Source organism: Rana temporaria, chromosome 1 (assembly GCF_905171775.1).
Source record: "Rana temporaria chromosome 1, aRanTem1.1, whole genome shotgun sequence".
NCBI classification, from domain to species: Eukaryota; Metazoa; Chordata; class Amphibia; order Anura; family Ranidae; genus Rana; species Rana temporaria.
The window spans coordinates 512,631,875-512,651,313 of record NC_053489.1 but is presented as its reverse complement, the minus strand read 5'-3'; the positions used below and the strand labels follow the sequence as shown (position 1 = coordinate 512,651,313).

The following is a 19,439-nucleotide window of genomic DNA, read 5'->3' as shown; positions in this document are numbered from 1 at the left end:
TTTCCTCTGTAAAACCATCTATTTGAAGAGCTGGGTCCTGCTGCTCAGATTTGTAAATGGCTATCAAATACTTTATGGGGCACATTTCTCCACCCCTGTCATTCACCTGAATGGCTAGTGTTTTTGTTGCAAATTATGGAAAGACCTGTGACAGCAATTTGAGTCAAACTACACTCCTTGTGTACTGACTGCGGTCATACCCTGCACACACTTCTGTATATATTGGCCCGTCACACCTTTGGACACCTCCATGGCACATACTCCCAATTGTTATACCCTCCACATTTTTCTCCTGTACATACTGTTCATTGTCATACCCTCCACACTGAACATCATTATTTCCCCCTGTAATACCCTCTATACTCATTTCAGCACATATTTTCCCCTGTAATATCCTCTGCACTTACTACCTCCAGTCTTGCACTGTTCCCCTCTTCCGGCATTCATTTTCCCTGGCATACCCATTCCGCACATATTGCTTCCCGTCATACAATCAGCAATCCTTTCTTTTTCTTTTTTTTTTCTGTAAATACTGTCTGCTGTCATTCTTGCACACTTTTCTGTTATACATACTGTCTGGTATCATGCCACCTGTACTCCCCTCATGTACATACTGCCACTGTTATATCTGCACTCCTTTCTTGCACATACGGCCCTATGTCAAACCCTTTGCCCGTTTCTCCTACACATACCTGCACTGCGTCATAACGTCTGCTGCCTGCTGTCACCCCCCATACATACTGCCCACTAAGAGTCTTTAGCATTGTTTATTATAACCCACACTTATTATTGTTTAATGTGCATGTTCTATTAAAATCTCCAATTAACATCATATTTGTAAAACCTGTGCTTTTTACAATTTGTTTAGCTTACTATAGATATGGTTTTGTGTATATGAGTATATGAAATGTCTGATTGTGGCTGGAACTATTGCTACTTCAGTAAGGTATTACAAGTTTATCACATATACAGGCTAGTGTGCAGTCTACCATCATCTATATAAAACATTAAATATAAATACAAAAATAAACATGCAGATTCGTTTGGACTCTCCCTGTAGGTGTGACTGGACGGGAATGAATGCTAATTAGGATGTATTCCATCCCACCCATCATCGGAGCTATAAAGGGAGTTACATAATTTGCAGAGTCTGAGACTATAGAGAGGTGTGTTCTTTGCTAGAAATTGAGCAGGAAGTGGCTATGGAAGGCATTCTGTCTACATTAGACTTTACAGACCATACCCCCCAACATTTTGAGATGGGAATGAGGGACACCTACTTGCAAATGTATGTAGGCATAGGATAAGAACCCTGCTATGCCCCCTTAAAGGAGACTTAACCACAAAAAAAGTTAATTAAACCCACAAGGGCTGTTTTTACCACTACTATTCCTTTATATTGGCTTTTAGAAATTTACAAATGCAGCAATTTTGATGAAAGATTTAGCACTGGGAAACACTTTTTGAAAGATTAAAAAGTGCATTTTATATACAACTATATAGATCAGACCAAAATGAGGGACAAATGAGGGGGGAAAGAGGAACAGGGGGACATCCTTGAAATCAGGGACAGTTGGAAGCTATGTACAGACTGTAAACATGGTACAAAGCCACAACTAAAACTCAAAATAGCAGGAAATCTGAAGACATCAGAGCAACATGCTACAGAGGTGTGATCTATGCTGATCATTCCATTCAGTTCTAGTGAAGGCTAGCTTTAACAAATTTGCAGAGAATTATTATTGTGCTGTAATGTCTTTTGACTGTTGGAATTTTACTTCATATTTTGCATAACAGCAGCTAAATTTACCAACAACTAAGTACTGTCGTATGTAGAACTACAACTAAGAAATCAACGTAAATCGCATCCAGTGAGGAAAACCCTCAGACTGCACAGTTGTTGACATTTTGTTTAACCACTTCACCCCCGGAAGAATTTGTCATCTTAATGACCAGGCAATTTTTTGCGATATGGCACTGTGACGCTTTAACCGACAATTGCGCTGTCGTGCGACGTTGTACCCAAACAAAATTTTGAAAACACAAATGTATTCATCAGTTTAGGCCGAGATATATTCTTCTACATATTTTTGGTAAAAAAATATCGCAATAAGTGTGTATTGATTGGTTTGCGCAAAAGTTATAGTGCCTGCAAAATGGGGTATAGATTTATGGCATTATTTATTATTAATATTTTTTTACTAGTAATGGCAGCGATCAGATTTTTATCGTTGATTTTATACAGTGATCAGTTCTATAAAAATGCTAATTGCTGTGTAAATGTCACTGGCAGGAAAGGGGTTAACACCACAGGGCGAACAAGGGGTTGAATGTGATCCCTGCTGGGTGTTTCTAACTTTTAGAGGGATGGGATAGAGGAGGAGACCAATCGATGTTCCTAATCTTTAGGAGCAGACCATCTATCTCTCCTATCCTGACAGAACCGAAATGTGTGTGTTTATACACAAAGATCTCTGTTCTAGCTCTCTTGCCCACAATCGCGGGTGGCAGGCGGGCATCGCGACCACTGGCCACGCACATCGGTTCCCCCCGCCATGCAGTGGGTGGGCGTGGGATGTGCCTGCTTAGGCTCTTAAAGGAGCCAACGTACCTGTACGGCGGTTTGCGCAGGGCTGCCAACCGGCTGCGGTATATTGTACGTGAGCTGGTCGGGAAGTGGTTAATTAACTCTGAAGCAAATAAATCTAAAATGGTTTTACTTGTAATACTGACTATATTAATCATGCAGACGCATTATTATTTTTTCCCCAGAAGGTTAATAATCCTCCAGAAGCATTGCAAATAGATGAAGATGGATTCATACAAATAGGTAAACAGTTATTTTCCACTTTCTTACAGTGTCTATTCTAAAGTGAACATTGATTTTGCTATTCTTCGTCTACTACCTCCCACACATTTTTGTTCTTGGTCTAGTTTCTTCCTAGTTACTGGTACATAGTTAAAAGGAGAAATAAACATCTGTTGAATTAAACCTCGACTATGTTAATCACAGTCCTAAATGTATGTTTCACATTTGCATTTTGCCTGTAGCAGCAGCTCTGTTATCCAACATGTCTATGCACATTAGGACGTTTAGAGGCATATTTTAAACTTAGCGTGTAGAGGCAGAGAGGCAGAAAAAAAATTGCGTTTTTGAGAGGTGTTTTTCTGGCAGAAAAAAAAAATACTAAACGCTTCTAACCACCTGTACAAAATGATCTATATGGCCTAGGGTACACTGTCAGTTTAAAGATGTTTTTTTTTCTCCCTTCGCCTTTCAGGACAGCACCTTGGAGAGAGCGTAGCTCCACACCTTCACAGGAAACACTGCGTCACATAGCCCCTTTTAAAAGACAGCTGCTTCCACCATGCCTTCAGTTTTAGTGTTTCCTCCGCCATGGAAGCACTGCTGGGGAACCAGAGGGGCTGCGCTCTCTCCAAGAGGGTTTTGGCAGTAACTTCATTCGTTTCGTTGTCTCTTAAAGACCAACCCAGCTCCTTCCCGTACGTGAGGGGGCGCTCCGGTGTCTCTTCCTTCGCCGGCTCACAGGAGTAATGGTCGGTCGGGGGTTGTCCACCCAAGTTGCCAGGTCTCTGCATGGCGGTGCCAAATCCCGGACGGCGGGTGACGTCAGTTCTGGTGGGTGGTGACTTCCGGCAGGGCGTAGCAGCAATTGGTTCCAGCTGCTGGAACGCAGTAGGGAGAGGCGGGTCATCTGGCTGGGACTTCCTTTCGCTCATATGAAGGGAAAAAAGCTGTTTAATACTCAGCGGCGGTGGGCCATAATGGAGGAAGCTGAACCATCAGCAGCAATGGCGGATGCAGGCGCCCAGGTTCCCGGCCAGGCCCAGGTAGGAAAGGTACAATGGTACCTCTTTCCTTTTTTTCACACTGGGTGTTTTTTCTTTGGTTGTTACTAATTAAAACCTGCAGCTGTCTGCTTTAGTATTAATGCTCTAATAGCAGTTCAGCAAGGAGTGAGACCCTGTGGCACATAGGGTGTCGGCTAAAGGGAGAGCAACAGGAAGAAAATGCCCCTCATGCAAAAACCCTTTAAGAGATTCTTGGCCAAAACCACTATGCAGATCCTGCATTGCGGACCTAGTGAGGGAAGAATCTACACAGGAGTGTAAAGATCTCTTAACCGCTGTAAGAAAAGAGTTAGCAGAGACCCTAGGGACAGTGCGTTCCCTGGTAGAGAAAAAAGGCCAGAGTTCCAGCCAGGAACAGAGTTCTCAATCCAGTCTCCTTCCGTCCACTTCCAGACCAGTAGAGAGTGAGTCTGAGGATAAAAGGGAAAGCATTCCCCCCTCAACCGTTGATTCGGAGGATGAGGAGGAAGATGAGGCAAGATCCTCTAGGTATAAACTGTCACTTGAGGAGGTGGAAGAATTACTCAAGGCAATATATACCACTTTGGAAATCCAAGAGGGAAAACCCCAGTTGTCGGTACATGACAAAATGTATCAGGGTCTGGAAGAAGTTAAACATAGTCTTCCCAGTTCATAAGATCCCAACAGATACTATTAAGAAAGAGTGGAAGGATCCAGAAAAAGGACAGTTCTTTTCCAAAACCCTCAAAAGACGGTTTCCTTTTGAGGAAAAGGAAGAGTTGTTTGGAATAAAAAAACAAAAATAGATGTTGCCTTCTCCTAAGTATCTAGAAAGACTGATTTAGCTTTCGAGGATATGGGCATTCTTAAGGATGCTATGGACAAAAGGGCAGATGGACTACTGAAGAAAGCCTGGGACTCTGTATTGTCCAATCTGAAACCTGCAATGGCTGCCACAGTTGTGGCCAGGAACATGGAGTGTTGGTTGGAGCAACTTAAAAACCATGTGATAGCAGGCACTTCCAGGAAGCATCTATTGGAATCCTTTCCCGCTTTGTTAAAAGCAGTCAAATATATGGCAGATGCTTCAGCAGAATCCATCAGGATGACGGCCAGATCCTCAGCGCTGGTTAACTCAGCAAGAAGGGCCATCTGGCTAAAAACCTGGTCAGGGGACTCTGCCTCCAAAGTAAAATTATGCGGAATTCCCTTTTCAGGAGACCCGATGTTTGGGCCAGAACTAGAGTCGGGCCTTGACAGGACAGCACATAAAAGAAAAAAGCTTTCCCACAAAAGAAGAAAGCGGTGCAGCAAAGGAAAATTGTTTGTCCTTTTCTGCAAACCAATAAAGAAAGAGACCAAACACAGAAAAAGTCCTGGATTTCTCAGAGAGGCAGAGGTAGAAGAGGGGTGCTCTTTAGACCTCCCGAACAAACTCCTAAAAAACAATGACCATCTCCCAGTAGGGGGAAGGTTACAGGACTTCCTTCCAGCTTGGGAAGAAACAACAAGAAGTCCTTTTGTTCTGAGCCTAATTGGACAGGGGTACCAACTAGAATTCTCACAGACTCCCCCCCCCCCCCAAATCGATTTTACATCACAGGTCTACCAAAGGACCGGGAAAAAGCCCTGGCTATGAAGTCTCTTTTACAAGCACTGATGCAACAAGAAGTTCTTTCTCAAGTACCAAAGATTCAGCAGGGGAAGGGGTTTTATTCCCACATTTTTCTGGTCAAAAAACCATCGGGGAAGTTCCGCTTGATCCTCAATTTGAAGATGCCCAACCTGTCCATAAAATACAAAAAATTCAGAATGGACACGATTTTTTCTGTAAGGAATCAACTCACCATGGGTTGTCACATGGCATCGATCGGCCTGAGAGATGCATATCTCCATGTTTCAATAGCACCCCAGTCACAAAAATGTCTGCGGCTAGCAGTCAATCTGGGAGGAGGAGGAGGAGAAGTGTGGCATCTGCAATTTCGGGCCCTGCCTTTCGGGCTTTCCTTTTCTCCCAGTGTGTTCACGAAAGTGTGGCAGAGGCTCTGGAACCCTTGAGGCTGAAGAGAATTCCAATAGTACCATACTTGGACGACCTACTGCTGTTCGCAGACTCAAGAGATCAGGTGGAGGTCAATCTGCAAATAACCTAAGAACACCTAAAGGGTTTGGGTTGGCTTCTCAACCTCCAAAAATCCAATATTCTACCATCCCAAAGGGTGAGGTTCTTGGGCTACGAGAGAGATTCAGTAAAACAGAGAATTTTTCTCCCCCAAGAGAAGATAGAAAAAATGCAGTCAGCTCTGAAAACTCTTCAGTGCGATCCAGAGATCTCGGTAAGGCAAGCTATGTCCACTCTCGGTCTCTTGACAGCGACAATTCCTTCAGTTCAATGGGCCAGATTTCATGCCCATCCTCTGCATGCAGACATTCTGAAGAATTGGTTGTACCAGGAACCCCTAGAAAAAAGGTTCAAGATAGGACAAAAGACAAAAAGATCACTCTGGTGGTGGAGAAACCAAAGAAACATCTCGAAGGGTCTGCTTTGAAACTTTCCAGTAACCCACCGTGTAACAACGGATGCGAGTGCATGGGGGTGGGGAGCCCACCTGGAAGAACAGACAACTCATCGAGTCTGGTCAAAGTGGGAGGCAAGGAGATCCTCAAATTGGAGGGAATTGAAAGCTATTCAGCTAAGTCTTCTCTCTTTTCAGCTATTACTAAAGAAACAACATGTACAAATATTATCGAACAACATGACAGTGGTAATATATTTAACAAAACAAGGGGGTACAAGAAGCAGGGCACTGATGGACCTAGCTCATCAAATTCTGAGATGGGCAGAAAACAACTTGGCCTCGATATCGGCAGTCCATCTGAAAGGTACGAAAAACACTCTAGCAGATCTTCTCGGCAGAAAAGAAATAAGAGAAGCAGAGTGGTCTCTGAACCAGGAGGTATTCGAGAAAATCCAAGAGATGTGGGGGTTTCCCCAGGTGGACCCCTTTGCAAAACAAGAAAATGCAAAGACACCTGCTTTCTTCTTTCTTCAGAGGCAGGACCAAGCTATCGGGATAGATGCGTTGGCCCACAAGTGGGACTTCCCTTTGTCTTGCGCATTCCCCCCGTTCCAACTGGTACCAAGGGTATTGGCAAGATTCAGAGTGGAATCCACAGATCTAATCTGGATAGCCCCCTACTGACCAAAGAGCCCTTGGTTTGCTACCCTGATGAACCTTTCTGCAAAACCCCCCTGGAGGTTGCCGATCAGGGCAGATCTGTTGTCTCAGAATCAGATTCTTCATCCAGATCCAGGCTATCTCAAACTAACAGCCTGGTTTCTGAAGAACAAATCTTAAGACGCAATAAAAATGCATTGTTTACTGTGAAAATGACAATTGCAGTTTGGGAGTTAACCACTAGGGGGCGCTGAAGGGGTTAAGTGTGACCTCATCTGTGTTTCTAACTGTAGGGGGGCGGGGCTGGACGTGTGATATCAGGGAACACACAATCAATGAAAGTGCCACAGTGAAGAACGGGGAAGCTGTGTTTACACACAGCTCTCTCCGTTCTTTAGCTCCGGGGACCGATCGCGGGACTCCAGCGGGATCGGGTCCACGGGTCCCACGGTCACGGAGCTTCGGACCTGGGCGCGCGCCCGCGACCCACGGCTGGGCACTTAGAGGACGTACAGGTACGTGCTTGTGCCCGGCCGTGCCATTCTGCCGACGTATATCTGCAGGAGGCGGTCCTTAAGTGGTTAAATGACATTGCTTGTATTGTAATTTAAATGACAATGTCTTGCAACCCTATACCCAAAGTACGTTTTTTAATTTTTTTTCTTTTTGAGAAACAGAGCTTTGTTTTTGGTGGTATTTAATTGCCACTGAGTTTCTGTTATAAAATTTTGCAAATAAATAATCTTTCTTCTTTGAGACCAAAATGTATTATGCTACATTTCTTTGGTAAAAAAAATAACCCAAATTGTTGTGTATAATTTAGTCTGTGTGACCGTTGCATAGTCTACAAACTATAGTATATACATTTAAAGATTGATCAGTCCTGATATTTTGACTGCCTATCATCATTTTGTGAGGACCTAAATGCTAGGGTAGTACAAATACCCCCCTCCCCACAATTCTTTGGAAAAAGATGAAAGTAAATAACTTGTTAAACAATTTTTTTTTCCAAAATTGTAATTTTAACACACAGCATAGGCACACTTGCAGTTACACCCCAAAGCACATTGTTACTCCTTCCTAGTATAGAGTTGCCACATGTATGGGACTTTTTTGGAGCCTAGACACATAGAGGGGCCCAACATCTAAGGAGCACCTCAAGGCTTTCTAAGGAAATAAATTGCACATCTAATTTTCTGACTACCTATCACATTTTTGGAGGCCCTGTAGCACCAGGCCAGTGGAAATACTCTCAAAATGACCAAATTTTGGAAAGCAACCACCCCAATGTATTTTCGAAGAGGCATAATGAGTCTTTTAAAAGTGTCATTTTTGGAAAAGGCAGAAATAAAATTTTCACGTTGTCAATTTATAAGATTTTTTCCAACACACAGCATAGGCATAGTTATGATTAATGGGTCAGTAGTGGTGCCAGGCAGAGACATGGTCAGCAAACAGGCAAAAGATTGGTTCTGGTAGCAGACAGAGATATGGTCAGCGACAGACAAATAATTTTTCCAGGCAGAGGCATGGTCCGCAACAGCCAAAGGAATTGTCCAAGCAGAGACATGGTCGATTAACAGGCCAGGGTCAGTGCAAGCAGAGACATGGTCAGCAACAGCCAAAGGATTGGTCCAGGCAGCAGGCAGAAACATGGTTTAACACGATCTGGTCAGTTCAGGTGGCAGGCAGAGGCATGGTTAGTATGCAATACAAAACAATCCAGCGCTCAACGGGTTAAAGAAGTCTTATGTCCGGGGGGCGTGGCCGGATGTGAACGAGGCAGCAAGTGTTTCTCTGGAGCTCCGTATTGATCCTGTGTTTTATCCCTTTTTCGTTGCTTTTTCCGCCCTGTACCCTGCTCTGCATGGCCCGGGCTGTGGTTGGGACATGCTGGTCATGAGAAAGACCGGGTGCAAGCAAGGGCAGACATCGCAGCGCTAGACCCGCTCTGCACGTGGCTTGGATCAAGGAGCTGCCTCCGCCATCTTGCTACCTAGTCTGTCTTCTAAGAGCGCTAGGAAGAAGGCCAGGCAGATGGACAAAGCCGCGATAGCTGGAGTACACAGACCGGAGGAATCCCCCCCCCCCCCGAATCCCAGGAGCCGGGGGCAGCTTCGGATGCCATTACTAGACCCATCCTGGAGGCCATAGACGCCAGCAAGGTCGGCGGTTGTGGTGCGGATCGACCATCTTGCCACAGAGTGCACGCTCATCACTTGTCCAGTGCACGCTGGACAAGTTTCGCAGCAGGCTCACCGCGGCAGAGGAGAGTATCTCCGAAGTGGAGGATGTTTCTCACTCCCATGGTGCACAGCTAACGGAGCTGCAGGAGCTGGTTTCCCAGCAGATTTTTATAAAAGCTATGCTGTTGAGATAGCTCCTAGTTTAAATGCTCTTCTAACTCAGTGTTTGGAATTAGACTCCCTGCATCTATGATGGATGCGTATATGGTTCTGTTGCTTAAACCGGGTAAGGACCCTCTGGAGTGTTCTGCCTATAGGCCTATTGCTCTCTTGAATGTGGACCTTAAAATTTTGATGAAAGTCCTGGCTAATAGGCTTGTCGGGGTGATCTCCTCTCTGGTTGATATTGACCAGACAGGGTTCATGCCCGGGAAGTCTTCGGACACTAATCTGAGAAGGCTGTTTATGCATCTCCAGCTTCCCGGGCAGGATGCTGGTACTAGGATCATCGCGTCAATTGACATTGAGAAGGCTTTTGACTCGATTGATTGTGGGTATATGCTTCGGATGCTGGAGAGGATTGAATTTGGTCAGGTTTTCAGGCAGTGGATTACCTTGCTCTATAGCACTCCCAGGGTGGCGATTAGGCTGGGCAAGTCTATCTCTCCCTTCTGTTCGATGGGTCGGGGTACCCTCTGTCCCCCTTTCTTTTCGCACTTATGATGGAACCCCTAGCTGTGGCGCTTAGTCTGGCGATGTCAAGGCTATTAAGGTGGGCACTATTCGGGAACGTCTGGCATTATATGCTGATGACATGCTATTGTTTCTTGAGGACCCTGGAACCCCGCCGGGGGGGGGGGGGGGGCGATCCAACTATGCCCCTGCAGTGGGTCTCTTCCATCACCTATTTGGGAGTCAAGGTCACGGCCGATAGCGCAGATTTTATGGCACTTAAATTGGTGCCCCTGTTGGCATTCTTTAGGCAAAAGGCACAGGCCTGGCAGAAGCTACCGCTGTCCCTCATAGGAAGAATGCATTTACTGAAGATGAAAATTCTTCCAGTCATTTTGTACTTCTTGCGGCATGCTCCAGTTTTCAAACAGCTATATGGCATAACTAGTTCCTTTTCGTGGGCCCCCAAACTACCGCGCATAGGACTTAAGGTGTTGCAGGAGCCCTGGGGACATGGGGGGGCTGGCTTTGCCTGACTGGAGGAAGTACTACCTTGCCGGGCCAGCTGGTGTTTGTACACAGATGGTTGACCTCCGATGCTGGGGATTCTGCCAAGGTGGTGGAGGCGGCCCACTTGGGGTCGTATGAGACCCTTCGTTTGGCCATCCACAGGGGGACGGGGTCTGGCCTGCCGCTGACGTTGTCCATGCGGGCGACTGTTAGGGCTTGGGAGGAGGCTTGCCCCAGTTACTTGGGTTTCTCACCACAGACTCCGCTGTGGGGGAACCCCAAGTTGCCGCACTTTCATTCCTTTCTGGACCCGATGGTGTGGGTGGCTTAGGGCATCAAACTTCTTAAGAACATAACCAGAGATGGGGTACTGCTCACTTTTGACCAGCTCAAGGCCAGACATGATCTTCCCAATTCGTATTTTTTCAGGTTTATACAGCTCTGTCACGCCTTCCAGGCTCAATTCCGGGAGAGGGCGGTTGAGTCCATACCGTCGGCTCTGGAGGATTTGCTCATGGTGGACGATCTCTCTAAAACACTATCTGTCACATATAAGGAATTATTTAAAAAGAGCCCGGTGGCGCTAACTAAATGTAGAGAGCGGTGGGAGAGGGAGGTCCCTGGTATAGATGGAGAGGATTGGGATGATATGTGGGATTGCCCTTTTCAACATTTGGTATCCGCTAGAGATAGACTGATACACTTAAAATGTTTGCACAGAATCTATTTCACCCCTGCGAGGCTTTCTGTTCTGTGCCCGTCTGTCACCTCGGAATGTTGAAGATGCTCCTTTTCACCGGCTGATGCGAAACACATCTTTTGGGAGTGCCCGCAGATAAAGATATTCTGGGGGGAGGTGGCCTCTTGCATTGAAAACATCTTACAGGTGCCCATTCCTTTGTCAGTCCAGGTGTGTCTTTTGGGCCTGGTGGAGGGGGTGGTCCCATCCAGGGCCCTTAGAACGTTGTTGAATATTTTGTTATTTTATGGGAGGAAGGCCATTCTACTTAAATGGAAATCACCTGCTTCCCCAAGTATAGCTTTCTGGAAGGGGCTTGTGAATTCCATGATACCATACTACAAGGCGACATACCTTTCCAGGGGGTGTGAGAAAAAGTTTGACAGGGTATGGCGGGCATGGTATAATTCTGATACAACTGTGTGTTAGGATGGCTGGCTGTGTAGCCTGAGATGGTTTGCGATCCTCTGGACCTGACTTGAGGAGCCCGCGGGTATAGCCCTATTGTGTCGGGGGGGGGGCACTAGTACCTACTGGTTGGTCCCCTGATTGAATGGCTCGGTCCGCTGGGGTTAAATGTACTTTACTATGTTATTGTTTTGTGACCGCAAATGCCTATTATGGATAGCAGACCTGGGTACCTGTTTATTTTCTTGAAACTTGTTATCCGAGGGGGGTGGTGAACTGAGTTTTGGGTTGTTGGGGGGTTGGTTGGGGAATGGGTTGCTGATTTCAGTAGGAGCAGTCAGATACCTATGTTAGGTAGATTGCCTATGTTGTTGACCATATTGGTCTTGGAGGGGCCTGGTGTTTTGCTATGGCACTCTCTCTTTTTTCAATGTTTGTATGTCTTGTTTGAAATATTTCAATAAAATATTTTTTTCAAAAAAAAAAATAAGTGTTAAGTCCCACAGCAGATGAAGGGTCATACAAACAATTTAATGATGTTAATTGTAAAATCCAGTCTTGTTGTCACACAAGGGAGTGGAAAAGGAAAACTGCTTACGGTTTCACTGTAGGTCCACTGAGCAACGAGGATCCAACAGTTTACAGGTGTAATTAAGTCCCTCACTGCTGGGAAGGGGGCGCCAGTGCTCCTGCAATGCTGTGGCCGAAGATGAAGCCCGCTCACTGGCATGTAGATGTTAGTCCAACGTGTAGGAGGAGGAAACGTTGGCAGATTTCAGCGGAGAGATGGAGGAATACCTCCGTCCCACGTGTGACGTGACATCAGACCTGCTGGGACACCAGAGTAGGATGCTGCGATGGGATTGCCGTTGGTCTCTCCTAATCCAAACAAAACACGTGGCAAGCTAATCACTGCTTGTAGAGTGTATGGTCACAACCGGATGCTGGGATCAGAGCTGGGCTGGCCAACTGGGATAGCTGTCATAGCCGCTCGTGGTGACCAGGGATGATGGTAGTAAACAACCAGATGGAGTGTGGTGACCTCGCAAGCTATGCTGAGTTTGTCTTGATGACGCGTTTCGTGCACATGGGCTTTGTCACAGGGCTGGGCACAGGCAAATGATCATCGGCCTCCTGGTACTGCACCAAAGCTCAGACCTTAGACTCGGATATTTGGAACGGTCCCACAGTCCACCTTACAGCACCCATGTGCTTTTCACTGCTTTTTTTCTGCACATTCACAGCTCCCTGCTGCTCTGGACCTCAGACTCAGGGCACCGTTCAGGTAAGACCACATCCTGATCTGGGAAACCGGGGAGAAAACCAAAAGCTTGCTTTTCTCCACTCTCGAACAATACTCTGGTGCCCCACATTCTGCATATGTGGGACCTCTGTGTTGACAAAAGATCACACCAGGCAAAAACCATGGTCAATTAGCAGGCCGAAACCAGGAACAAACATGGTCAATAAACAGGCAAGGGTCAGTTCAGACAGCAGGAGGGATGATGGTTGATTAAGAGGCCATCATCAGTATGCAGGTAAATGGTCAGTCCAGGCAGCAGAAATAAACGTTGTGAAAACGGGCAGATGATTAGCACAAGGGACAGATGCAGGGAAATGGGAGCCAATCAGTTCACTATACCTTCACTAATATCGTAGGGAGGTATAGTAGTTATGGAAGCAGTCTCCTATGCATAGTCCAGGTTGGATGGGACATTGGCAATGGATGTCATGCCTTAGTCTACATTTGGGGAGGAAGGGATAATATCTGGGGAATGTTTCATGCACTGAGAAAGAGAATGTTTTCGGTGGGCGTTCCTGATAGACGAGGGCTTTGATAATATCCTCTAGATCAGGGATCCTCAAACTACGGCCCTCCAGCTGTTGCAGAACTACACATCCCATGAGGCATTGTAACACACTGACATTCACAGACATGACTAGGCATGATGGGAATTGTAGTTCCTGAACAACTGGAGGGCCATAGTTTGAAGACCCATGCTCTAGATATTAGGTGACCAATCTTTGTAGGAAACCCTTTCGATTTGCTTGCACTGTGCCACAAACTATAGTTTGCTTCATATAAAGATGGTCGAATAGCGGAATGCCAGTGTAAAAATTGCCAAAATAGAGGTGGTGCCCCTGATGGAATAGGGGGTTATTCAAGGTCCCACACAAATTTTTCTACTGCTCCCCGTATAAGTTGGGCATCCAGGGGGCTCCATGTGCTTTTCTTTCCCTTCATAAATGTGGAATTCATATGTGTACCCCATGTGGCCCTTCCCCAAAGTTTGTATAACTTCACCTTATATCTTACCCATTTACTTGGGATATACTGATGCCCAGTTTGATACCCTGTCTGTCAGTAAAATGGATGAGGGACTCGTCGATGCAAATATATTTCTGGTTGCGCTAGTGTGGTTGAATCCGTGCACTGACAGATGGTTGCACTAGTATGGCTCAATCAGGGCACTGCTGGTGGTTGCACTGGTGTGGCTGAATCAGGGCACACAAGAGTGCCTAAAGTAGGAGGAATGTACAAGTATGTCCTCCTGGAACAAGAAAACACCTGTCTGGCCACTGTAAATAAACAGTGGGTTCCCTGCATTAAGGTAAAACACTTCACCACTATTTCCACAACTGGAAAGGGTCACACACAAAGTTCCAACAGGTTACATTTAGCCCTTAAGCTACATGTTGGGAACAAGAGACCTATATGTCACTAACTGTCTTTAAATCTGGATGCCTAATTGTGTTTATTTTTTGTAATTTATTACCTACTAAACTACTTTCTAAAGTGCCAGTATTGGCAGCAAATGACTTGAAAAAAAAGAACAGTTAAATAATTGTATAGTATTGTTTGGTTTGGCTGGGAGACTGAAGGATTTTGTTTCCTACTGTGCCTCAGTAGCAGTCTCTATCCATTATTCATTAATTAGCTGTAAATACTTAATAAGATTCTCTGAGTGAGCATTTTGACAGGCACAGACATTTCCAGTAGCCCTCATTAATCATGCAGTTGTATGGCTAGCTTAAGAAACACCCAAGTGGGCGCTCTGGGAGTTGTACAGACACAAGGTAACTATACTGCTCCCAGGTAAAGATTTGAAAGCGGTTTGGGGGTTTTAAGATTTACTGTTTAAGCTCTTTTGAAGAAGCACAAGAAATTGGGGAAAGTTGAGGACTGTAGACACAGTGGACAGCCAAGGAAACGTAAAGGGGTTGTGAAGGTTCGTTTTTATTTTCTAAAAATGTTCCTTTAAGCTAGTGCATTGTTGGTTCACTAACCTCTTCCTTCGATTTCCCTTCTAAATGTTTTTTTCTTTGTCTGAATTTCTCACTTCCTGTTCCTCATTGGTAAGCTGTTCAGGCTGACTAACCCCCTGCCAGAACAGCTCGAATGATGGGGGCAAGCTTACTGAGGAGAAACGGGAAGTGAGAAATTCAGACAAAGTAAAAAAAAATTTAGAAGGGAAATCGAAGGAAAAGGTAAGTGAACCAACTATGCACTAGCTTAAAGGAACCTATTTAGAAAATATAAAACTAACCTTTGCAACCCCTTTAATGTAGCAGATGAAAGACACCTCATGCTTATTTCCCTTTTGACAGCAGTTGATTTCCAGCAGTGCCATCAGCACAGAACTGGCGGAAACCAGTGGGACCCAGATACACCGATCTTCTGTTCAGAGAAGTCTGACTTGAAGTGGTCTTCAAGAAAAAATTGTGGCCGAAAAGCCATACCTTCAGTAACAAAGTAGATATAGTACCGTATATCTCGAGTATAAGCTGAGGCACTTAATTTTACCACAAAAAAATGGGAAAACGTATTGACTCGAGCATAAGCCTAGGGTGTCCATCTGTATGCCTCACTGTGCCCATGACTAGACTGACATTTAACATGGGAGTCTATAGAAGGGGTGCCCGGCTTTGAAAAATCGGTGCTCCCCAGCCGTCGGTCCCCTAGGCAACAAACTTTGCACACTTGTAGAGAAAGAGTGGCGCAAAAAAGGTGACTCAAGTATAAGCCTAGGGGGGCATTTTCAGCACAAAAATGTGCTGAAAAACTCGGCTTATACTCGAGTATAAGCAGTTTTTTTTTTTTTTTTTCCTTTTTATATAGCAAAAAAAAAAACAGTGGTGATGGCATACCACCAAAAAGAGCTCATTTGTGTACCATGTTGCATGACCGTTTAATTGGCAGTTAAAGTAGCGCAATGCTGAAAAGCAAAAAATGGCCTGGTCATGAAGGGGGTAAAATCTTCCAGAGGTCAAGTGGTTAAAACTCTGCCGATGCAGCAACGGATTGATAATTATAAAATCACTTTCATTAGATTCACTCAGCACATGGACAAACTGCTATTTCTTCAGAATAACAAAAGGCAGGAATCTGTAGCAAAGTTTGTAAAAATCCCTGCAATATACATAGAGGGGGATGTTTTTTTCTTAACAAAAGTGTACTTACTCTTTAAAGAAACCTGACAAGTAAAGAGGAAAAAAAAAGCTATGACTAAGCATCGAAATATGTGAAACATGTCGGCCACCCCTTTTCCTTTTGTCAAGTGCGGCAGTCCAGGAATTTTCTCCATCTAATGCACCTGTGCACAGCCAGCACCCTTTTTGGTTCAGTGGGGCGGAAGCATAGCAGAGGGATCAGCAGTTTTTAGAGCGGTATTTTCTTTTACTCTTTAAAGAAACCTGTCAAGTAAAGAAAAACAAAAATATATATATATATGTATATATGTATGTATGTATGGTATGGTATGGTATGGTATGGTATGGTATGTGTGTAAAAATGTATTAAAAAAAATATATATAACGAAAGTTTTACATACGGCAGCAACATCCACACATGTAGGACACACAACGTTGTAGGTGAATTATTCTTCCAAACCAAATACACACTGGTACTGACTAGTATTCTAATGTTTCTCGTCTCCCTCATTCAGCTAATGTGACCCCAGTGCTTACAGAAAAGGGCAGGTAAGGGGCAAAGAAGGATGCTGTACAAGCACCCGATGTCCTCCCTATCAGCCAATGATGTCATTGCTTGTTGGGATGCTGGAAGGTTGTGATAGTGCACAATGAAACCCTGTGATTTTGTGTACCTAAAAGGCAGTTTGATCCCTCCAAACTGGCTTGCATACAATTTTGGGGGCAATTTTTAGGCATTTTGCCAAGGCACCCTGGTTAAAAAAAGGAAGTTTTAACCCCTCATTGTCCCTGAAAATCACTTAAATTAGTTGCCAGTTATAGTAGTCTGGCACAAAAGAGATTAGCCTATATTTTATCGAGCCAAAAAGCTCACATAAGTGAGAACGGTATACCATTAAGACGGGTTTACATACTGTATGTGGGGGACTGGTTTCCGTGTGATCTATTTTATTTTTAAGGAGTCTGGTGCTGTTTCGTTCACTGATTCAGGTGCATATTTTTAACGTGTGACACTTGAAATTGCACCTAAACCAGACTGAAAATCGTACAGGACTCGTCTTAAAAACGCTGGTGGCCCACACATATGTGAACCAGCTCAATAGGACAGTTTGGTTCATATGTGTCATGCGAATCTGATGCAGTTCATAATGCATCTAATTTGAATATATGTGAACCAGGGCTAAGACTATGCACACCCTAGTGATATTTGTCAAGTGCTAGAGGGAGTTGTTTTCACATGTACCGCCCACATTAAAGAAAGGTGTTCCAAAGCAGCCCACACTTTTTTTAAAATCGCCACCCTAAACTCATACAGACTTTAATATTGTCTGGAGCTTCATCATCCATACTATTTGAATGTGTATTACTTGTTTTAGGTTCCAAACTAATTTCACTACATTGTGCCATTTTTACAGCACATTTTACAATTTTAACATTTTTTTTTTTTTTTTTTGTACTCGCAGGGAAGTTTCTCAATGGCATTGCTGAAGGTGAAGTTAATAGCATTTTGGGAAAAATTAAAGCCATTCGTCTGAAAATTATCACAGAGTCCCCTGTTTGGGCATTACTAAGTGAGGTGAGATTTATGTTTATCCTGCTGTAGAAAACTACTTGTTTTTAATCCACATTTGTGGTGGTACTGCGTTGAATCTGTTGCTGAACTAAACATATTGGCATACCCATTTCGTCTTTGTTCAACAGATGATCCATATAACAAAATGGTTAAAATAGGTAATCCAACCTAAGCAGTAGACTAGTAAAAGTTTGAGCTTCTGTTCTTGTCGCAACTTGTAACATCCCATTATATATCTGCAGCTGTGCCACTTGTGCTTCACTAATGGCTTTATGAATAGACACCAGCTCTTCAAAAGACCCTCTCTGTTTAAACACCTTTTCATGTTGGATAGTAAAGATTTTGTAGCCTATTTTTCAAGAAACACTTCCAAGAATATATCCCCAGTACACACATATCCAGCCCACTATGGTTTCACCAAAGGAAGATCTATTTAACATTTTTTTTTTTTTATCTCGGAGGACCGGAGTGATGTCATAAGCTCACTTCCAGTCTAGGGCAGACTGCAAACGATCAATTTTTTGGTGATGTTTTGAAAAAGTAGAGGAGAGATTTTGGGGTCTTATAGACATATCATACCTTTTTTCTATTACAAGGGATACATTTCTTGTAATAAATCGAAGGTACAGTAGTGAAGAGGCCTACACGTTTCTGAGCCTGACAGATAGTGAGGAGGTGGTCACGCATCGGTCAGATTCTGTCTCAGAATACGATCCTGTAGAGGACAGCGGCTCCCTGACAGATAGCTCTGATGACGGATTTGTGGTCCCTGCTAAGGTCAGGTGTACCAGACCCCGATCTTCTGCTGTTGCTGAGGTGCAAGAACCGCAGGGCTCTCGTATTGAGCAGAGAAGTACTAGCACCGCTATTCCTTCTGGTGAACTGGCAAGCACCAGCGGCCTAGTACATCCTGGTCGTACATCCAGCACTGCAGTATCACGTGGTGACGTGGCGAATCCCATCAGTGCAGGTCAAGCTGGCGAGGTGGCAAGCAGAAGAAGACGACAAAGACAGGCCCGTCGTGGCCATAGTGCCCTTCCTGCTGCAATGGCCAATCCTGATTGGGTACCCACCACTTCTGCAGCACCCGTACTTCCCCCATTCACTGGCCAACCCGGAATTCAGGTGGAAACTTGATTTTTATTCGCTGATTTTCACCGAAGATCTCTATAGATCTGTTGTGAACCAGAGCAATTTGTATGCTGGTCAATACATCGCCGCTAATCCCCAGCTGTCCCTTGCCAGAGATTGGAAAGATTGGATCTTTCTGGGCATATCCCTCCTCATGGGCATTACTAAAGAGAGTGAGCTGCGGTTATATTGGTCCACGCACCCAATTCCCTATATGCCCATTTTCTTTGCCTCCATGACCAGGACACGATACGAGCAGATCTTGCGGTTCATGCATTTCAGTGACCATGATCTCTGTCGTCCTCGGGGAGACCCTGGATACGATCGGCTCTACAAAATTCGGCTCCTCGTAAACCACTTCAACGAACGTTTTTCAGCCTTGTATAATCCCCATCAAGTTGTCTGCGTTGATGAGTCCCTGATTAAGTTTTCTGGCCGCTTGTCTTTCAAGCAGTACCTTCCCAGCAAGCATGCCAGATACGGGGTCAAGATGTATAAGCTCTGTGACAGGGCAACAGGCTATACATCTAGCTTTATGGTTTACAAGGGAAAAGATAGCCAGATTACATAGGGAGCGCTGGTAAGATAGTGTGGGAATTGGTGTCACCCTTAATCGGAAAGGGGTACCACTTGTACGTGGACAATTATTACACAAGCGTGCCACTTTTTAGTCACCTTTTTGATTATGGAATTGGCGCATGTGGCACAGTGCGACCTAATCGCCAGGGCTTCCCCCAATGGCTTGTAGAATCCCGTCTTAGTCGGGGGGAGAGACA

At 44.8% G+C, this 19,439-nt stretch overlaps 1 protein-coding gene across 1 annotated transcript in view; it reads left to right on the top strand.

The window, feature by feature from the left end:
* Window positions 1–19,439, top strand: part of MGAT4D (MGAT4 family member D) — a 168,154-nt gene that overhangs the window by 133,036 nt on the left and 15,679 nt on the right. Inside the window, exons 13-14 of the mRNA XM_040331296.1 lie at window positions 2,773–2,830; window positions 17,423–17,535. Coding sequence (XP_040187230.1) covers window positions 2,773–2,830; window positions 17,423–17,535 — 171 coding nt within the window. The remainder of the gene's footprint in view (window positions 1–2,772; window positions 2,831–17,422; window positions 17,536–19,439) is intronic.